General features: G+C 45.2%; 1 protein-coding gene across 2 annotated transcripts in view; it reads right to left on the bottom strand.

The window, feature by feature from the left end:
• Positions 1-3,320: 3,320 nt before the first annotated feature.
• The window catches only part of LOC112996105 (cytochrome c oxidase assembly factor 1 homolog), a 52,369-nt gene continuing 35,949 nt past the window's right edge, over positions 3,321-19,740 (bottom strand). For both annotated transcript variants that reach the window (XM_026121425.2, XM_064506623.1), the window contains exons 3-6: positions 11,586-11,688; positions 8,435-8,586; positions 6,400-6,476; positions 3,321-3,658 (exon numbers count right to left, since the gene is read on the bottom strand). In XM_026121425.2, coding sequence (XP_025977210.2) covers positions 3,562-3,658; positions 6,400-6,476; positions 8,435-8,586; positions 11,586-11,679 — 420 coding nt within the window. In that variant the 5' untranslated portion in view covers positions 11,680-11,688 and the 3' untranslated portion in view covers positions 3,321-3,561. The remainder of the gene's footprint in view (positions 3,659-6,399; positions 6,477-8,434; positions 8,587-11,585; positions 11,689-19,740) is intronic.

The raw sequence follows: 19,740 nt of genomic DNA on the forward strand, positions 1-19,740 counted from the left end.
GTTGTTTTAACCACACCAACAGATGCAAAAGGGCTATGGAAAGTTTCAAGCAAACTTAAAATAAATTAACATACTTAAATAATTAAGCTGATTAAAGGATTGGAGCACCTGTCATATGAGGAGAGACCAAGAGCACTGGGTTTATTTAGCCTGTAGAAGAGAAGGCTCAGGGAGATGTTACCTGTGTATGAATACCTGATGGGGGGTAGTAAAGAAGACAAAGCCAGGCTCCTCTCGGTGCCCAGTGACAGGACGAGAGGAAATTCTGTTTAAACATAAGAAAAAACTTTTTTTTTTTACTCTAAGGGTGGTCGAACACTGGAGTAGGTTGCCCAGAGAGGCTGTGGAGTCTCCATCCTTGGAGATACTCAAAACCAGACTGCAGACACAGCCCTGAGCAACCTGCTCTAGCTGACCCTGCTTGAGCAGGAGGTTGGACCAGGCAATCTTCAGAGGTCCCTTCCAGCCCCAACTATTCTGTGATTAGAAAAGAATGGCTTTCTAAAGGAGTTAGTCTTTTCAAGGCCTTTTATCAAAAAATGAATGTTTTCAAAATGCAATGAAATGATCATCCAGAGTGGTTTTTAGTGACCTGCAACACAATGTAATTACAGTGGGCAAATTAGAGCTTCACCGACCTAATGAAGAAGCCATACGCAGGGTACTCTGCTCTGGCATGCCTTAGAGGGAAAGACTGCAGGGCTAAGAGGGTGCACAGGAGCCCTCTTGAAACTGGGTTTTCAGCAGCTGCTGCTGGTTCAGAGGCCTTTGCTCTGGCCGCTCCCCTGGTGTGGGCTGGCTCGCTTGGCTGCTCCCGCTGCACCTGCGTCCCCTCTGCAAGCAGCAGCCGGGGGCTGTGCTGTGCCTAATGGGAGCCACATGGCTGAAGTAGCTCAGCACTGAACAAACCAACTTGCTGCTTTTTTTCCCCTTTTGAATATATACAACTTAATATAGCTCAAATGTGGAGAGGAAGTAGCTGCTGAGGCTCTTCAAGGTCAAGAGGTAAAAAAGTTTTTGTTTGCTGTTAGATACATAAAATAAATGCAGGGATTTTAATGTAAATGAGTAATACCCCTTTCACTTTTCCCTTGCCCCACTCCCCTGATCTGCTGGTCTCCAGCTCCATCCAACACTTTCTTCCTTTTAAAGATTTGATTTGTAGAGATGCTGATAAGAGATGATGGTGCTGCCTTTTCTCACAGTTTGTGTGAACACATGGAGGAAGCGGAATGATCATAAATGGCTAAAGGGTGCCCTGCAAGTTTTCCAGGGGGAAAATGAAAGAAACAGCCTGTTCCTAAACTCTGCTTCCCCAAAGTAAGACAATAAAACTTTCTCTTTTGCTAGGAAGTTTAGTGTGGGAATGTTTCCTTCAGGCCTAGGACAACCAAGAGTTAGAGGCAGGCTGAGTGGTGGTACAGTGCAGTCCCCAAGGATTTGTGAAGCCAGGCTTGAGATATCACGAGTGTCTGCTTGAGATACAGGTTGGTGGTGAGGTACTTTTACACTACTGTCAGCTGGATGGTTGTGGCTGGGTTTCCTTGACATTTGTGCACCTCCCAACCACAGGAAATCCCAGGCTAATGAAGTGTGTAGTGGTGACAAACCGAAGGTGACCTGCAGTACGGGCCAGATACGTGAATTTGTAGCATGGAAATAGGGAGGTACTGAATAGGCTGGTGTTGCAGCGGAGCTGTTGCTCTCAAAAGCTTCTGCATCTCTGGAGTCTGATAAGAATCAAAGCTGCAGCGAGGGAAGTGATAACAGACGAGCGTAAGGCGGTTGCTTTGGCCTTTCCTCCTGGACTGTTTGACTCCCTGCCAAACACCTTCGGTGACCAAAAGCCAGAGAGCCCCACGCTCTGAGACAGCAAGCAGCTCAGAGATCGCCCCAGCTCCCAGGCAGTTTGTTTGCTAGGCAGGCTGCAGGAGTGCAGGGATAACATTTTTAAAACTCAATTTGCATTTTGTTGTGAAACCTTATAGCTGCGATTACAATCTCAAACCTGGGTTGCACTGTCTCTCCTTGACTCACCCGAATCCCTCCCCTGGTGTGCTGGGCGCACACACACAGGTTGGATGAGGTTGCACAGGCAATGTTCCTCCTAGGTAGCATTTTGTGAATCCCTGACTAAATCTCACATGGTTTTTCTTTCTAAAAGCAGTCTGATGCAAAGATGCATTTGCTGTGACACTTTAGTCCTTTCCTTCATTTGCTTTGGCAGGGGCTCTGCAGTCATTTATACTTACTCAAAAGGTTGTGTCATCTAGTTTGGCTGGTCACTGTACAGCAGGAAAATGCTTGCTGGTCTTTTACAATCCTTTGCACTAGCTCTCCCTTCTTCATCTCATGCTCATTACTTGTGAAAGGCTTTGCACTGCCTGTGCCTTTGGTGGATTTCTAGGACTCATATTTGGATGCTGAGATGGAGTAAAATTGGATTTGAGTGGTATATGCTCTAAGCCTTCACGAGCTATGTCTTGTTTAAGCCGGTAAATGCTCTGCCCGTTGCAATAGTTCAAAGTAGTAATTCCCTTTCTGGATGTTCTTAGTGGCTTGTATGAAGGCACGCCAGATACTTGTCTCCTCACCTTCTCAGACTTTGCCTAGGTTTTACAGTTTGCTGGATCATGCAGTTTCCTGGATTATTTTTCCTTTTTGCTTATTCCCTGACTTGCTTTTGGTGATGGACAATTCTTTACTCTGTTGGTGGATCAGCTGTATTGGCAAAACCATGCCAAAATCAAAATCTCTCATTGTAGTCCGATTGAGCCATGTCAGTATTTTACCTGTGCTGTACCTATCTACTGTTTTTCTCCCTAAATGGAACTGAGGGAATGCATGTGCCCTCCCAAACCCGTTTGACAGCGTTTATATGAAACACTGGCATACCCTGAGCCACTTTTAGAGTGAACAGTGGAAGCACTGAGAAATTCCTGGAATTCATAAGCTAGGATGAGTGGTTGTTGGTATCTTATGATCTTTTTTAATGATACTTGTGAGAGTGCAGATCTATCTGGTATGTGACTTTTTCTTGTGCAGAGGAGGGGGATCCTGCTTGAGCTTCACCTTACCTGCTTTGGGTAATTCTGCTTTAGGTAATGCCTTGCTGAGAAATGGTGGAAAACAGAAGAGCGTGAGAATTGCTTTAAGCAGCTGATTTAGTTTTCTAGTCATGAGAGAGCAATCCAATTGCCCAGACTGAGGCCTGCAGTTGGAGAAAACCGCATTTTCCTGGCAGTTTGTTTATTTATTTCAAACTCAATTCACAATACCAGCACATACAAGACAAACACATGACTTTCTGGAACAGCAACTCTTGTCGCAAAATCTTTATTTTAGGCTTCTTCTGTACACAGAAATAAACCAACAAACCAAAGAAATGACAATTATGGCAATGATGAGGTCAATGTTAGAGAGAAAACTGTCTTTAGCGCACTCACTTAAGTGAAATTGTCTGTTTGTGACAACAGTGTACCTCCACATACACAGCGTGATGCAATCAATTAATGGCTTCTTCGGTTCAGTGGGAGGTGGAGAAGCAGTTGCCTTTGATTTTTAGCTTTCTTGCATGCTGATGCTTTCCACAGGGGAGTGGTAAACTGGAATATTCTGACCATCCCGCAGCTTCAAGGTGACATCCTGGAGGGACCAGCTGACAAACACCAAAAGAGCTTTTAACTTGCTTCAATTGGTTTTAATACAGTAGTAAACTTAGGTCTAGAAACAGCTGGCATGGAGAAACAAATCTCTCCATGCATTCGCTGCTCTTAAAAATTCTCTCAAGTGTTTTAAAACTTGGTTTGCAAGTGCCAGTTTCTAACAGCTATTTTCCCTAATAGCTTCCCACAGCCCAGATTTAAAAATCTGGGCTGTGTGTTCCTAGCTGTTGCAACCTGAATAAAATCCTGACAGCTATTTTTAGATAGGACATTCCTCTCTCCCCCCGACCCCGCGCCTTTCTTCTTCATCCTGTTGGTGCATTCCTTGCCTCACTCTGCTCCAGCCTTGGAGCTGGACCGTGTTGCTAAGTAATTATCCTAGCTTGGAAGAGTTTAAAGATTGTGTGATCACTCAATGCGATCACTGAAAAAACTGACAGAGTAGGATGGTGGTTAGTCAAAGGAGAGGGAAGAGTGCATTTGTTGGAGATTGGGGGGGAGCCTTTTGCTGTCCTCAAAGCTCTGCTCCAGACCTGTTTCTGTGAGCCTGCTCATGCTGGTTTTCCAGCTGGGACAGACTATTATTTCAGCACACTAAGATGCGATTTTCAAAGGCCGCTGGCACTTGCCCAGCTCTGCTTTTACGGGAGTCAATGCTGAGCGTGCACAATTAGGTAATTAGACTGCTGCACCTTGGTGCAATGAATCTGCAGCAGGTCTTCACTCGCCAGCCTCCAGTTCCGTCTGACCCGCAAGGCGTAACTGTGACGCTTGCCGGTGCTCAGCAAGCGCAGGGCTTGGAAGAGCTGCCGGTTGCCTTCCTCGGCACAGCCCAGGCTCTCAGCTTTCCCCCTGCTGCCTTCACTCAGGGCAGAGCCCAGGCTCTTGGCTGCCTTCGGGTCAGGGAGCTGCGAGCATCCCTGTGCCATCGAGCGCGTCGGCCCCATGCACCTGTGCCCTTCCGGTCCCTGTGCTGCCGACACCTGAGCAGATGCTCCCTCTGCCACACCTGCGTCGGCTCGCCTCCTCCAAGTACTCCTTTTCTCAGGTGGCCTCTTTTTAAAAAAAAAAAAAAAGGACAGGAGAAGAACAACCCCAGCAGGCAGGCTGCTTATTCACAGCCTGAAGCATTTAGGTGGCTTAGGAGCCTAAATTACTTTTGTACGGAGGACTAACCTCCCAATGTCATTTAGCTGTATCTGAATATCAGTCTCTTCGTCTCCCGGGTCTCTGCTGGCTGCAAACACCTGCGCGCTCGGCAGAGCCGCACCAGGGCGGCCCACTTACAGTCTCGCTACTCCTCTTGGGGACTGCAGGAGGTCCTCTCCATGGACCGGGGCGGGGGGGAACGACCCATTTTACTTGTAGTTTCTCAGCCAGGTACAAGGACATTAAGCCCTGTCTATCACGAAGCGGAGCTGTGTTGTAGGGCCCAGTACCTAAGCAATGACAGTTGAACTTGAAAGATTTGTGTGCCACTAATGTTTCTGCAGAAGATGTTTTTCTTTTCTTTTCAAGCTTGCATATGGGAATGCTTGGGGAGCTCATTTTAAAACAAAACTGTGCTAGATGTTTATATTCAATTACTGCTGCATTTTAACATCTTGCAGTCCTCAGTTATTCTTGCAGTAACTCTGAAATAGGAGATAGGGATTGTTTTCTCCCCATCTGTCAGTGGGGGATAATGAGGAGCAAGGAGATCAGAGCCCAGATCCCCACAAAAGCGCGGGGCTGCAGGAAGGCTGTCCGGGGGCCCCTGGTGGTGTCTCTGGTCACTTGGGAGGAGGCCAGGTGTAGCCCCGAGTCTCTCAAGTCCCAGACGAGTGCCGTCCTCCCATAATTTTAAACTTACTTCCCTTCTGAACAGAAATCTAGTAAGTTGTGCTTATCTAATTGTGAAAAGAAAACAATACCATATGGCTGGTGGCAGCTGAGCAACTGTTGTAGCTTTGGATTTCTGAACAGAGCTAATGGAAGCATCTAACAAACTCCAAGAACAAGCAAGTGTAAGGAGGTTTTCATCTATTAAAAAATTCCTCTTTTGCAACAGAAGCTGGACTTTGAATTCAGGTACTGATTACTTGTTCAGTTCTAGAAATCAGTTTTACCTTGAAAAGGGAGGTTTTCAGGCTTCAGTAGTACCAAAACGTAAAGTTGCTAATACATAATATGGAGTCAGAGCACCCTTCTGCTACAATGTACCTGTTCTAGCACTTTTAAAATAACTATAAGGACAATATTTACTGCAGAACTTGAAGAAAACTGCATGATTTTTAGCTCACCTTGATATGCTCTGCTACAATATACAAGATATTCTCCTACTGCAGTACTTGGTGACAGACTAGAGTCAGGACTGCTGTTTAACTGCCTCTGCATCTCCCTGGGGAGGAGGGCTGAGAGGGAACAATACGTTATGTTGGCCCCGGTATTACCATGTACACTAAGCTTCACACAAATACACACACTTCACACACATAAATGGCCCCAGTTGTTTTTAAATTAGTACTCATAGGGATGCATTCAATGTATTTCTCAAGTAATTTACATTTTTGTCATAATAATGGTAATAACCTTTCACAAGATCTTCAGACATGAATTTCCTCTTCCTTTGTGAGCATGATTTCAGCAACACAGATGACTAAACCAAATATCCTGCCCTACTCCACTGTTTTCTCCTACAGTTTCTATCCCTGCATCTATGTGAGATTCTCTCAGTCTCTCCCCCAGTACGTACCAGTGACAGGAATGGTCCATTTCTGAATTAATGTAGAGGTACCCTGCTGATTTTGTTCCAGATACCGGTAACTTTATCTGCAGGTATAAAAGTGTGTTAGAGACTCGGTGAAGCGTGTTATTGCAATGGACATTTAGTTCTTCTACAGCCAATGAAGCAACACAGCTATCTCCCTCTTAACGTAAACTCTGATACTTTTTTTTAATGTATTTCAGAGTTTCACTATCCTTTTCTAATGCTTAATGCATGCATGGCTATATGAGTATATCTGTTCTGGCATACGTTAATCAGAATGTTCTGCGTTATAGCTGCTACCCCAGGGAAAGTCACTCACTCTCTGAAATATTTATGAGTGAACACCTTTCCTTACCAGAATGTGCGATGATCCAGAAGTGACTTGTGTTGTGTTAGACCTTCCTATAACCGTAACAAGCCTGTGGATTGAGATGCTCTACAGATCAGTCCATTAACATCCATCAAGGCAATGAGACATTCAATTATTTGGTCAACGTCACAAATTCTACTATTCAATTAGTTAATAAACAAGGCAAAGAACTGCAGCACTGACCACAGCTAATTGCACACAGTCTAATCTTTGAATAAAAGACGTATGTTCCAGGTGTAGTGTTTGCTGGTTGTACAACTGGAAAACATCAAACCTTTTCAAATGAGTCCAATAGGCAGAAACTAGGAATGTTGTGGAGTTGAGTCAATAAATCAATCTATAAAATCATCTGTAATGATGATTAAGTAGTTTATTTAATGAGGAACATGAATGGTCATTACAACTGAGAGCATGAAAAGTGGAAAAGAAAGTTGGTGGTTTATGTCTTGGGTGAGGTCCATAGAAGACAGGGTTTTGATTTCACCCTGAGTCACCTGAATGACTAGCATTCTTAAAAGGTGACATAGGAAAAAAATAGTGGGAAAGGTCCTGTTCTTTTTGATCAACATAAGAGGTTGTGCGTTTTCCCCATGTTTTTGGTCTTACAAGTATTGCCTGATAAATTCTCTAAAAACCTGGCAAACTAAGAAACATTTTGGCCTTGCGTATCATGCAGGCGAAGTCTGACTGCTGTGAGATGTGAATTGGTTAAAGCTTGATTATTCTTACCCTTGACAGTTCCCATCCTTCACCTGCACTCTCCGCCCCATTCCTCGCTGCTCTTGGTTGGTAGCTAGGACTCACAGACATTCAGAAGGAACTAAATGATTCAAATGTGACAGACTCCCTCAGTGAGTTGCTCGAAGAGCTCTCTAATGACCTCTTGGATCTCCAGCAAAATCAGGGAGGAACAGCCAGTCCTTGACTAAGAACTTCCTTTTAAAGTCTCTGAGCAGCAGCACTGATGTAAAGGACGGATGTCCTTTTCAGACAGCAGCCCGGAGTGGAAGTGGGCTTGTATCTGAGAGGTTTGCCTCAGCCCAACCCTGTGCTGACGCAAGTCAGCCTTGTGCAATGTGTCAGCACCCAGGGCAGCATTCTCCGGCGACTGTGTAATCTCAGGGCTCAGCCCCATGCAAGGCAGTCGGCCTTTACGCTGAAGACTTGCAGGTGCTTTTAAAAACATACTGTGTGGGCTGTACCACAGAACGGCTTGTGAGTGGCTATAAAAACTCTGCTCTGGACAAAGCTTTAAAAACTAACAGGGAACAAATGGAGAGGGGGAAGAAGGGGGCACCCATGATTTTAAAGGTGGATCTTGACACGTTTCTGGAAAGGACTTTGTGGGCTACAGCAGCAGGAGCTGGATACACTGACTTAGGAGGTCCCTTGGCATTCTGTGATGTGCCCACGCAGCACAAAATGAAGGCGTCATTCTTGCTGTTTTCAGTCGCTCACGCTGGCGTGCTACATCTCTGCTTTGGACATCTGTCCCTCTCCCAGATCAGCTGGCGCCCCAGTGTACTGCCTCCCTATGGGGCTTGTGCTCCTGCGTCACTTGTGACCTGCTCGAAATCCCCCTGCTGATCTCTCGTCCACCGTGCGGCCTCTTTGGGAAGCCACTCTGCAATGCAGCCTCCCCACCATTACCTGTGCTCTTTCCCTGTCCACGCGATTACTCCCATCCATCAGTTGGATGTTATGAACTTTAAGCGGGGGGGCACCCAGGGCTTCCAGGGCAGCAGGGTGGTTGTTCAGTTGCTCCAAAGCCTGCTGATAATACTGGGTCCTGGCAAAACTTTCTAGATGAGAGAAACAACAGGATAGTGAGGAGACAGTCCACTTGGAATCGAAACACAAATAAAAAGAGAAAAAGACAAGACATTTCCTCCAGACTCCTACATCCTCCCTGAAAAACAGTTCAAAACTATTAAGTAGGAGAAATCTGGCTGAAGGAGGAAATCAACCCTTACATCAGAGACACAGGGCTGAAATGAAACATTATTCAGTGTATCCAAGTGAAAAGGGCACCGAGTATAGCCCATTCTATATTGACATACAGTTCAGCTTATGGCTGAGTGTCCCTGCTTTTCAGATGTTTGCAGGTCATCTAAAAGGAAAGTCCCTGCTTTTCAGATGTTTGCAGATCATCTAAAAGGAAAAAAGACAAAAAAAGGCATAAGGATGAACATTTGGAAACATTCTGAATGTAATTTAGTGTTTTTAAAGGAAGTACCGAAAATATTTTAAGAACTATTTCAGACATTGATGTGGGACAGCAACAGCTGCTGTTGCTATGAAACCCTTGCTGTGGTTTTGATACAGCTTTTCAAGCGGCAGCCACGAAGCTGCAGCTCCAGGGAAGGCGATACTAAAACGGAAGCACAAAGAAGTGCCATTAAAGTTAACAGTCAACCAGCAACAACAACAGTGCAGCAGACCAGGCACTGCAGCGTTGGCACATGGAGCACAATTGTGGCAAGTTGCTCTTTATCAATGTCTGGTCGCTATGGATAGCTGGGAAAAGCTGTCTGTCGGGGACCGCTGCACAGCGCAGAGCTGTGAGGCTGGAAGCCAGCCGGCCCTCCATATGGAGGCAGAGGTTTATTCAAAAAGTTTCAAGGCTTGCCTGCTGCAATTTTTAGATGCGCTTCTCCCCAGCCTAACTTCGCTCCTGCTGACATCAAGAAGGGCAGTATTAGGCTGAGTGTGCACGTGTGAAAATCTGACTCTGGCAACTTTGCTCTCGCCTTCCAAGTTTTATAAAACAAGAGGTTGGATCCCTTTCCTGGTCTTGCCTCTTTCGGAGCTGCTGCTCTGCCAAATTAGAGGTTTCCCCCGCAAGCAGGCAACATCCAGTTGGCCCAGAAACAGCTTTGCTTTGCTGCATTGGTGCTTGTCCTCCTCAGCCCCAGCGCGCTGGGGCCACCACAAGGCGCCGCAGCACCTACGGACCGCAGCAGGCAGCCACCAGGCCACGATAAAGGTGTGTCATGCCCGTCCTCCGGGCTGGTGGGGAAACCAGTGCCAGTTTCCCTGTGCCCCTTTTCAGCTGTTCCCAGCAGACACTGGTACCTTCTCAGTGTCTTGGCCCAAGTACTGACTGCAAATCGCCCAATTCATCTGTTTGTCTGGATGTTTGCGGTCGGAAAGCTGAAAGACTAGTGGTGTCGGCTACGGAGACTGCTGCCGTAAAGCAGGAGCGGAGGTGAAGAGGGAGAATAGAAACGTGACTACCTGAGTGTCTGTGCCGGCTTTCGAAGGGACTGTGCGCATGTAAACTCTTTCAGCCTGAAGGGAGGGAAGCCCTCCTCTACCCCTACTCCCACCGCTGTGCTTGCTCCTCGCGAGTCCCACTACAGCTGAGGCCCCCCCAGAGCTGAGCCCTGCACTGCAGCTACTCGCCCTTTGCCTGCCCCTGCCTTTCTATTCTGAAATGTGCCTCTTTTCCCCAATTGCACGAGTGTCCAGAGTCACAAACGTGATGAACAGAGCCGGTGCTTAACCGCCTTGGGCGAAGAAACCTCCAAGGCAAGGGGGGAATGCCACGCTGGTGTGTAGGATGGCAGCTCCCCGATCTGTTGGTAGCTAGAGGACGATGTCCCCAGAGAGATACTGCATGGCCATCAATACTGCGGCAGGTCAAGATATTTTTCAACAAGAACCAACTATCACATTGAATCATTTGACTATAGAGCTAAGTGATCTGGGGAAGGAGCTGTTTTACTTTCATTAGCACAGCGGGTGAAATATTTTCAGAGATTACTAGATCACAGTGCTGCAATGGAAAATTAAAAAAATGCTAATGTCCTTTTTAAAGCCAGAGTCAATATTTTAAAGCATAAGAGGACTGTATATCTTTCATGTACTCCAGAGCTTGAGGGCATGAGCTGCCTAAAATTAAAGCCTACTTTCCAGCCTTGTCTGATTTGTTATTAATACGTGTAAAATGAAGGAGAGGTTTCACAACTAATCTGAGGGCTTGAGGAAAAGGCTTGGCTATACTTTTCTGGCAGCTTTGTCTGATACAAGGGTAGGTGAAAAGCAATATTGTTTGATAGTACCAACAAGGAGAGGCAAAGGGCCAAGAGGCCTACAGTACCCCAGAGAGAGAGGCAAAGCCTGTTTCTGGTCTGATGCTTAACATCTAGAAGCAATTTGAGGAAAAATAAACAACTATCACTTAGACTAATAATATGAATTCTCAGCCAAAGACGTGTAGCAATTAGATCTGTCTATAAATGGCAACATTATCTGCCTAGGTTGGCTCTCTTTGTCCTGTTTTCTTCCATGCGGGTCGCTCTTCACTGCCTTTCACTGTCTTCCAGGCAAATTAATGATGCCTTCGCACCTCACTGGTGAGTTGTGTTTCAGGGCCAGCACCACAAAGAGAGATGCTGATAAAACTGCTAGATTTTAACACATCCTCACAGATACCCCCTTTGTGTGGTTTTCTTTTCCTGCCCAGTTGTAAAATTTCAATAGGAAGCTAAGCCTACATGACTGCCCAACCTTTTATTTCCCCCCACCCCAAAGGAAACCTCCCCGAAGCCAGATTTTCCACTGACCGCAGCAGTCTGCCCTCTGCATAACACCCACATTGGGAAATAAGTGCAGCAGTGCTGTAGAGAGAATCAGCCCTGGGATTAAACACAGCAGAGCCTACGCATGCATATCCCTGAAGATCAGCCACACTTGCCTTAGGTTCATAAACTTTTCAGATCTTAAACATTGTTATTTGCACAAAAGCAAATGAAAGGCGCAGAGGAGAAATAAGGTTGCTAACAGCATGGAGACTTACTTTGCATAAGAGTGTACATAACTATACATCCCCCAGTGCCGAACACTCCCATAAAAACAGCCATTTCCTGCAGATTTCTTAAAGAAGCTGGCATTTTTCCTCCCTGAAAAGAAAAAGGAGAGACATTTGTTGTAGAAGAAGAAAACCCTTCCCTTTCCTAAAAGCCCTTTCTGCTGCCCCAGCCAACTGGGCCTGAATGAAAGCGCAGGGTGCAGTAATCGGGCTCGCTCCCCCCAGCACCCCCAGAAGGAACCGTGGTGAGAACAGAACAAACTGGGGCTAAGTTTATTCACCCCTTTTAGCGATGCCACCACTTTGCTAATTGCCGAGCAGAGAATGACCTCACCGGTGTGGTGGAGAGCCAGCGACAGGGCGCCTTGCTCCCGGGGCTTCCCATGAGCGCTCGCGAGCGCGCTGCTGGCGTTCAGGCTCGAGGGGCCGCATTTCTCTCTCGAGTAAATTCCTCTGATGTAAACATGCTTGCAGAAGGGGTGAATCTGGCCTGCAGTCTTACACTGCGGAGCCAAGCTGGCGCTGTGCCAGCAAAGATAATGTAGCCAGGGTGTGTGTATTCTCTTCCGTTTTTTTTCCAAGCCGTGGACAAACAGGAAGGTTCTTGCAAGCCTATTTTTCTCCATAATTTCTTCCTTCCCGCACCCCCGCCCCATCTTGCCCTTTTAATGAGTCACAACTGTGGCATCTGAGTGACTGACACAGCAGAGTAAGAAATACCTCCAAGAAAGTCAGTCTAGTAAATGCTTCCATGGTTGGGGTAAGAGTGAGGCCATAGGGCCAAAAGATACCTATCTAACGCTCCTGCCCATAGCAGGTTAGTAAGAGCCTTCAGTGAGAGCAGGACATTGCTTCAGGCCTGGCTGTGGCAGGACAGGACTTGGCTGAGCATCCAAGTATTTGCTTATGTTCAACTTCTCTCACAACAGGGACAACAGGGAGGAATGATCTTGAGAGCATTTTAAAAAATTGAAAAGCCAGCAAAGGACTTGTTGATGTAAAAGTGCAGACATCTGCATGCTTGGGGAAGCTGTACAGGATTTCTGATCCCAAAGGCTTCCAACCAAAATCTTCGTGCCCCGATGCTGTGACACAAGCATTCTGCTTAGCATGAGCTCCTTAACAAGCAAAGCGCCTAACCAATTACAGAAGTACGACCTAGGCAAGGCCATTTGAGTCCTGTTGTGAAAATCACCCATAGTATCCCTCAACTATGCATTAGTCAGGTATTGCTCAGCTGCAAACCACAGTTTAGAGAGGGTGGAGAGGCAATGTCAGGACTCCTTCCCGTGATGTGCTGGGTCAGTGGTACTCGCAACCTACTTCAGCTCACCTGTTTGCCAAAATGCCCATGTTTAATCTTGTATATGTTCCAGCCTGAGGGAAATGATGAATGTAATCCAGACATAACTTTTATCTATTGCCTCATTGGTACTAGTTTTCCATTATAAAGCGTAGTTGAAGGCTTTCTCTGTTACCTAGTTCACTTAATTTAAGAGCTCTTAATGTTTGGGTTTGCTGTTTTTAAGGAAAAATTATTGATAGCTAGCAGTGGTAACAACCTAAAGAAATACAGATGTTATGTCTACATTATGCCCCAAATCCCCCAGTTATGCCATCTGTACAACCAGCCTCCATCTATTCTCCCTCCTGATCTGCTTCTCCACTGGGTTTTCTTCTTCTGTTCCCCTGGGGAACTTGAGTATCATGAAAAGCTGCAGCAGAGGAAGTAAAAGTAGTGTTTTTGTAGAGCAATGGTGATAGTTGATTCAGAAGGACACTAATGCTTTCTGTTTGCTGGCTTGTGTTTTTAACTTTCTTTAAAAAGCAGTCTACAACTTTTTTTTCCCCCTCAAAGTGCATAATCTGATTAATAATTGAGTTCCTTGTAAGATATATCTTGCAAGGAGCAAGACACATCTAGCTCGGGGTGCTGACCAACTGCTCTCACCAGGCTCTGACACTGATTGCTCTGCTGAACGCAGAATAAAGCTAGAAACATGCCCAACGCCAACACAATGTAACAGAAAAAAAGGTCGTAAATCTGGCGAGCTGATCAGATATAACAGGCTGTGACCTGAGGCATTTGTTCTGCCCCTTTCCAAGCTGCAGCCTAAAACTGCCAGGCAAAATTTGCTTTTTTTGTGATGAAATTCAAGTAATTGAACACAAATGTCTGGGCCTGGGGGGGGTGCTAATGACAGTTGGCTGAGTAAAAGCAGAAAGATAGGGAGCCCTAGCTCCAGTGAGGAGCTTTTCAACAGGGCTGAAGGGAACTGCCTAACAAAGGGCTGAAATTAGAGGACGCGCAATTGCCCATCAGCAGGTTTGAGGTTCGCTCGGTCTCATGGTCTGGTTGCACTCAAAGAAGCCTGATGGAAAGGAAGAGGAACTTCTTGCCAGTTCATTGCGTGCTCGCACCCGTTTAATCACCACCTTTGCTTGTGGTACATCTCGGCCCGCCAGCCCACGTGAGCACAGACAAATTGCTTTGCACATGTGGAAGAGGATCACTAGCCACAAGCTCCCTCATGATGACATCTCAAAACGGGGACGTCCGGGACTGCGGTTTGGCCATCGGTAAATGGCAAGCGGCAGTGGCTCCCCAGTGTGCCTGTCTAGCCTGAGCCCCTGCGAGGCGGCCAAGCTGAGGACTGCAGTGCACATTTAGTCACCCAGTGCTAGAAAGGTCATTAGTCACCTAACTTGCACTTGGACCCTTGTGAAGGTCTTCACTGCCTTCACAGGGAGAATATCTCCATTACTTGCTTTCAGCCATCCTGGAAAGCCTGCAGGCCAGCCTTTCGCATTTCCAAAGTAGCCCTTTAACTTCTGTGCTCTCCTCCTACTTGTTTCTCCACTGTTTTTCTGACCTACTCCTATGACAGTACGTTGCGGGAAGAGGTTCAGAGCTACAGATTTTAACAAGTCTCCAAAGACCTGATAAACCCTTTCTTTACTACCACAATTTCCTATCAGCTTTGAAAGCAAGTGTACAGATGTCCTTGGAGCCCACTGCATTCCTCGCAGTGGGGGCCGTGGCTCTTCTGCCCTGCTGTCGTGGTACCTTGTGGCACTGATGTCCAGACAGTGCGTTCAAATCCTTCAACATCCCTCTGCATGCAACGGCTGATGACTTTCTGAGTGATGACACAGAAGATACTAATGGCATAAGTTGTGGAAGCCCAAAACATAGTGAGGAATTGTTGCAAGGATTCATCATTAGGATCTTTGCCCTCTGGCTGTCGGCATGTGCTGCTCCCACCTGCTGCTTTGCTGCAATGCTGTGGAGCTGGCACATTAGGGAAGGGGAGCGAAGACATGCCAAGAGACCCTCACATCCTGAGGCTTTCTGAAAATCACTGACAGCTTGTAAAGCTTAGAGGGTATTAAAGGGAAGGGGAGAAAACCTAAAGCATCATTTGCTACAAAGAGAGTAATTGTAACACAATGCATTTAGGAGAACCTTATAAATACAAGATGCGATTGCTTCTTAATGAGGGAAGCTCAAATTGCTATCTGTGACAGAGATCTCTCCTCAGAACCTGTTATACCACTAAAAAGTATGCAAGCCAACTTGTGGAAAAACAGATTTCTTCACAGTGATAATTTTTTTTAAAAAAGTACAATTTCCAAGCTAAACTGGTCTGCAAAAAGAATTTTTTCCCCATGCTTTTCACAGCCGTAAGAAGCCTTGGTGGAGAATAACAGACACAAACCCACTGATCCCCCAGTTATCAAAAGAAGAGCCTCATTATCAAAAGAAGAGAATCACTATAACTAATGGTCTCTAAAAGACAGTATTAAAGATCAGAACTTCCTAATAAGGGCAATGTTCATCTCATGTCTTGAAAACGGGAAGATATGACTGGAAAATTTAGTATCCAGGCCTGGCTTTGAAGTTAAGCAGGACTCAGCTAGTTAACAATGAGATTTAACAAACCCAGAGAGGTGGAAGACTCCCAGGGTCACATGTGAAATGGCAGGTTACTGCAACAAAAACATCTGCTTTTAATTAGATTTTGTTTTCTCCACAGCGGATCTTCTAAAAATAGGCTAGGCTTAGGACATTCTCCCTAATTTCAGCAAATTCAGATTTTATATTCTGATCTCTACAGTTCATGCAGGTCATTATTTTTCCGCTGGCACTAAAGGTCAGTCTTGGGCACCTCCACCATAGGCAGAGTGGCAGTAAACTAAAGGGCATGTTCCCAAAGCTACAAGCGTTCATTTTATTTGCCTCAGACTGCAGCCACTGGAGCAAGAAACCCGGGGTGGCAGGTTCTCCAGGGAAGGCATTTCCTCCTCCTTCCAGCACTACCGAATTCCAGCAGCTCTTCCAGCTTCCAGGTGCTATCACAGTCCCAACAGCAAACAGTAATATTGCACCAAATTCAGAGAGAAGCTGCTTGATCAATGCAAACCTACGGTGAGCACTGCTGATTATCTCAATTTAGATCACTGACTACTCACCTGGCCAAGACAATATATTGGCAGGCCACTAATACAGGCCTTTAAACCACTGTAGTCCTAAGCTGTCAGCATGACACTTGTGCTAAATATGTGTGGCAAAAGACTACAATTAAATTCAGATAACTTACCAGGATGTCTAAACTTGGATCTAAGCATCTAACTTCCAAGACTGGCACCACCATCTTACAAGCCTCCAACAACCTTTCTGCAACTAAATTCTCACTCGAGCTGGTGGGATTTGATTTGGCCCCAGATTCAGCTCTTTTGAAAACCACCCACGTAGGTGGGAGCCTCAGAAGATGAGGGTAATGTCAGGGAAACTGCACACAAGTAAACATTTGTATTTCACATTCTTGCTATTTGGTTTATTCAGATGAATAGATACAACCTATCCATTGATCTCCTAAGATCCACAAGGCATCTGGGTTTGAGCCAGTTTCTATACTAATAACATGCCAGGACAAAATTTTAGAGACAGCTTGTTGACACTGTCTATAAAATATCTTTTCTTTGTTATTGTCACTAAAGAGAAGACAGTACAGCAGAAATTTTTTGATAGGATTTTTTGAAATGATTTTCAGCATATTATTTTCCCTTTTTTCATGGAAAGAGCTTAAGCATACTATTTACCACACTTCTGAGAGGTAACAGCACAAATTGTGCCCCCTGCCAGCAAAATACCAGAAATGCCAAAGACTTTGAATGTACTATGTGCCTTCAGCAAAAGCTCAGCAGAAAAGTGGAAAGATAGAAAAGAAATTTGCTTAATTTACAGTCAAAAGCAAAAGTAGGAGTAATGCTTTTTTCCTCAGAGATTCTCCTCCAGCTGCACTCAGAAGGAGGATTTTTATATTTAGGGAGGTAAAACACCTTTTTTGCCAGCTTTGAAATGGTCCCTCAAGGGTCTCCTTGTGGACTGGTTCCTGAAAAGGTATAATTTATCCTGGTTAAAATGCTTTGAAGGAACAAATATTTGTATGAGAGGAAGATTACTAGTAGGCCAGAAAACTGTGCTCAGTTTATAGCCTGCCTTTGCTGCTAGCTAATTAACAAGGAAAGTGAAAGTGGTCAACAGAGTGATTAAAGACTCTAAACAGCCACCTTATTCGTGTAGCTGTAGCACATCTCCCGGGGCCACACGCTACAGTGCAGGTGCCTCGCTCAGTTAGTACAGAAGCATAACATGGTGCCTGTAGAGTTTTTACTTTCTTTTCCTCCTCTTTTGGGTGCTCTCATTTGCACATTTGTGTATCTATATATATATCTTTATACATCTTCTGTGCGCCACTGTCATGGTCTACCTCCCCACATGCTCTCCAACTATGGAGTCTCATCCGGCGGGCTTCCCTGCACTTTGCTTCCTCTCCTATCTGCCCACCTTCACTCCTCATGTGTCTCCCGTGCCCACGTTTCCCCTGTGCTGACCACCGCTGTGCAGACAGAAACAGTAAGGCACCTTTCCCAGTGTCCGAGGAGTCATCGTGCCTCAGTTTAGCTGGCTGGAAAAAGGATTTTGTCTACCTAACTGCAGATAACGAAGGCAGGGATTTAAGCCCTTTTTGCGTTTCTCCTGAGTCTCATTGATGCTACATCTCTGTTTGTTATGTGTTTTCAAAGGCTTGGCTTATGCACCAGCCAGTTTAACAGCACATCCCAGGTGATCCTTGTGGACAAACATAGCTACCTACGTTTTCTACTGAAACATAAGGCATATCGCGGAAAAGAGACATGAAACTGGGTGTGTTACTGGAGAAGCAGGATAATTATACCTACGGTGTGACCCATTTTTGCTGTTATTAGAGTACAGCATTATAGGCTAATGCTGAATAATCTATCGTTAACATCCCTAATTGTATGCTTCTGTAATTGGATACCATGGGGGGAGGTGGAAATTCACCACCTTTTTGTGTTTGAAAGGTGAACTGCAGAAGATTTAAAGAGTAAGAAGTCATAAGTAGGATAAATGAAAATGCTGCATCCAAGTTAGAGGGGAAAAAAAAAAAGCCAGTGGTATTAATATTTTTAACTGTGAGTGGTTTACCTGAGAAACCTAAGGGACAGCTTTTTGGCTTTTGGCTTCCCTGCCACTGTGAGTGAGGTCACTGGAGCTGCAATCCAGGGTTCAAAAGAGTTGCTCCACTCTATACCGGTGCCTCCCTGCAGCCTGCGTCACGGCCCAGCTTCCCCATTGCCACATTATAACAAAAGAGTCCCATAAAGAAAAGAGCAAACGCATTCCTCCAGCTGCCTTGCATGGCCAGGAGGAGAGGGAGGAACAACAGGAGCTCAGCAGAAGCAGACTGTCAAGCCTCTTCATAGTGTGATGTATATTTTCTGTATGTAGTTTCCTAGAATAGGTTCACTCAACCTGCGAGGTAAGTCATCAGCGGAGAATACCAAAATTTTTCTGAGGGAAAGATCAAAGAGTTTGCAATGCCTTGTATTCAACAGTAGCTACTTGGCTGTCAGACCCAGTCTCTGGCCATTTATTTGTGTCCACTACATTAATTATGCCAAAGACACTGACAAATTCCCAAAGCTAAAACCAATGACTTAGGTAGCTTGAATTCAACTTTGCAAATCCTGAGATGATGGAGGAGGAAATCCAGAAGTACAAGGAGTCTATAATATCGCTCTTGGTAAAAAGGTCAAATTTTACCTTGTAAAAAGAAAAGAAATTGTCACAAAAGTTCATAGAAGTACTCAGGTATCACTGGGCTAGGACCTGTACATAGCTACATCAAAAGTCCCTGCCTGGAAGTTTACAGTCTTGAACTCCAGTCCTGGTAAGACTTACGCCTGTCTGTAGTCTTATTAACCTCAATATATGATCCACATGTGTGCATTAAATAGGCATGCAGTAGACAGCAACCTAAAGGAACTGAATGCCAGGGGAGGCTGTCACCGGAAAAAAATATTTAAGGCAGGAACATAGTGTAAATCCTATGATGCTTGTTCCCCCGTAATGCATCTGCTTCCTGAAGTGAGGGAGTAAAAGATGAGATCCACTCTGTTGTGATCCGCTTGGAGTCCGATTTACAAAGTTTTTAAAAAATAGCAGGGGGAGAGGGGAAGGTTTGCAGCCCTAAGCCCAAACATACTGTTGGTGTAATGCCATTTATTACATAGTATTAGAGCAGCACCAATTTTTGTCACATCACAAACACCTTGCTCAGTTTTCCTATTGAGAAGCAAAACCAAATAAAATGGTATCCTCAATCCCCCCAAGATGCTCAGAAGTGGTAAGTTTATTTCAGGTGTTCATCTTCACACTCCACTAGAAGTTCCTCTTCACAAAATACTGACCCTGTCCTTCTTCTGAAAGTCAAGCCCCTTTGAAATATATCAGAGCAACACCAAAAATATAAGGCTTTGAGAAAAACTAATTACTTTCAAACATCTTGGACACCTGGATTGTTTCCAGAACTTGGTTCCTGCCTACATGAGCAGAACTGGTTCAGTATCAGCTAAATCTGCCAATGTAAATTAAGATCTGGGGAAAAAATAGCCTCAGATACCTGTGACTTTTTAATAAGTGTTGAACATCAAAAACAGCAAGACCAGAAGGGATTCTGACCAAGAAACAGCCTATTCTGAGGGCAAAAAGAAAAAAAGTTATGGTGGGAGCCACTTAAAAAAGGGAAGAAAAAATAAAAACCCTCCCACAGCA

Source organism: Dromaius novaehollandiae, chromosome 2 (assembly GCF_036370855.1).
Source record: "Dromaius novaehollandiae isolate bDroNov1 chromosome 2, bDroNov1.hap1, whole genome shotgun sequence".
In the NCBI taxonomy this organism is placed as follows: domain Eukaryota; kingdom Metazoa; phylum Chordata; class Aves; order Casuariiformes; family Dromaiidae; genus Dromaius; species Dromaius novaehollandiae.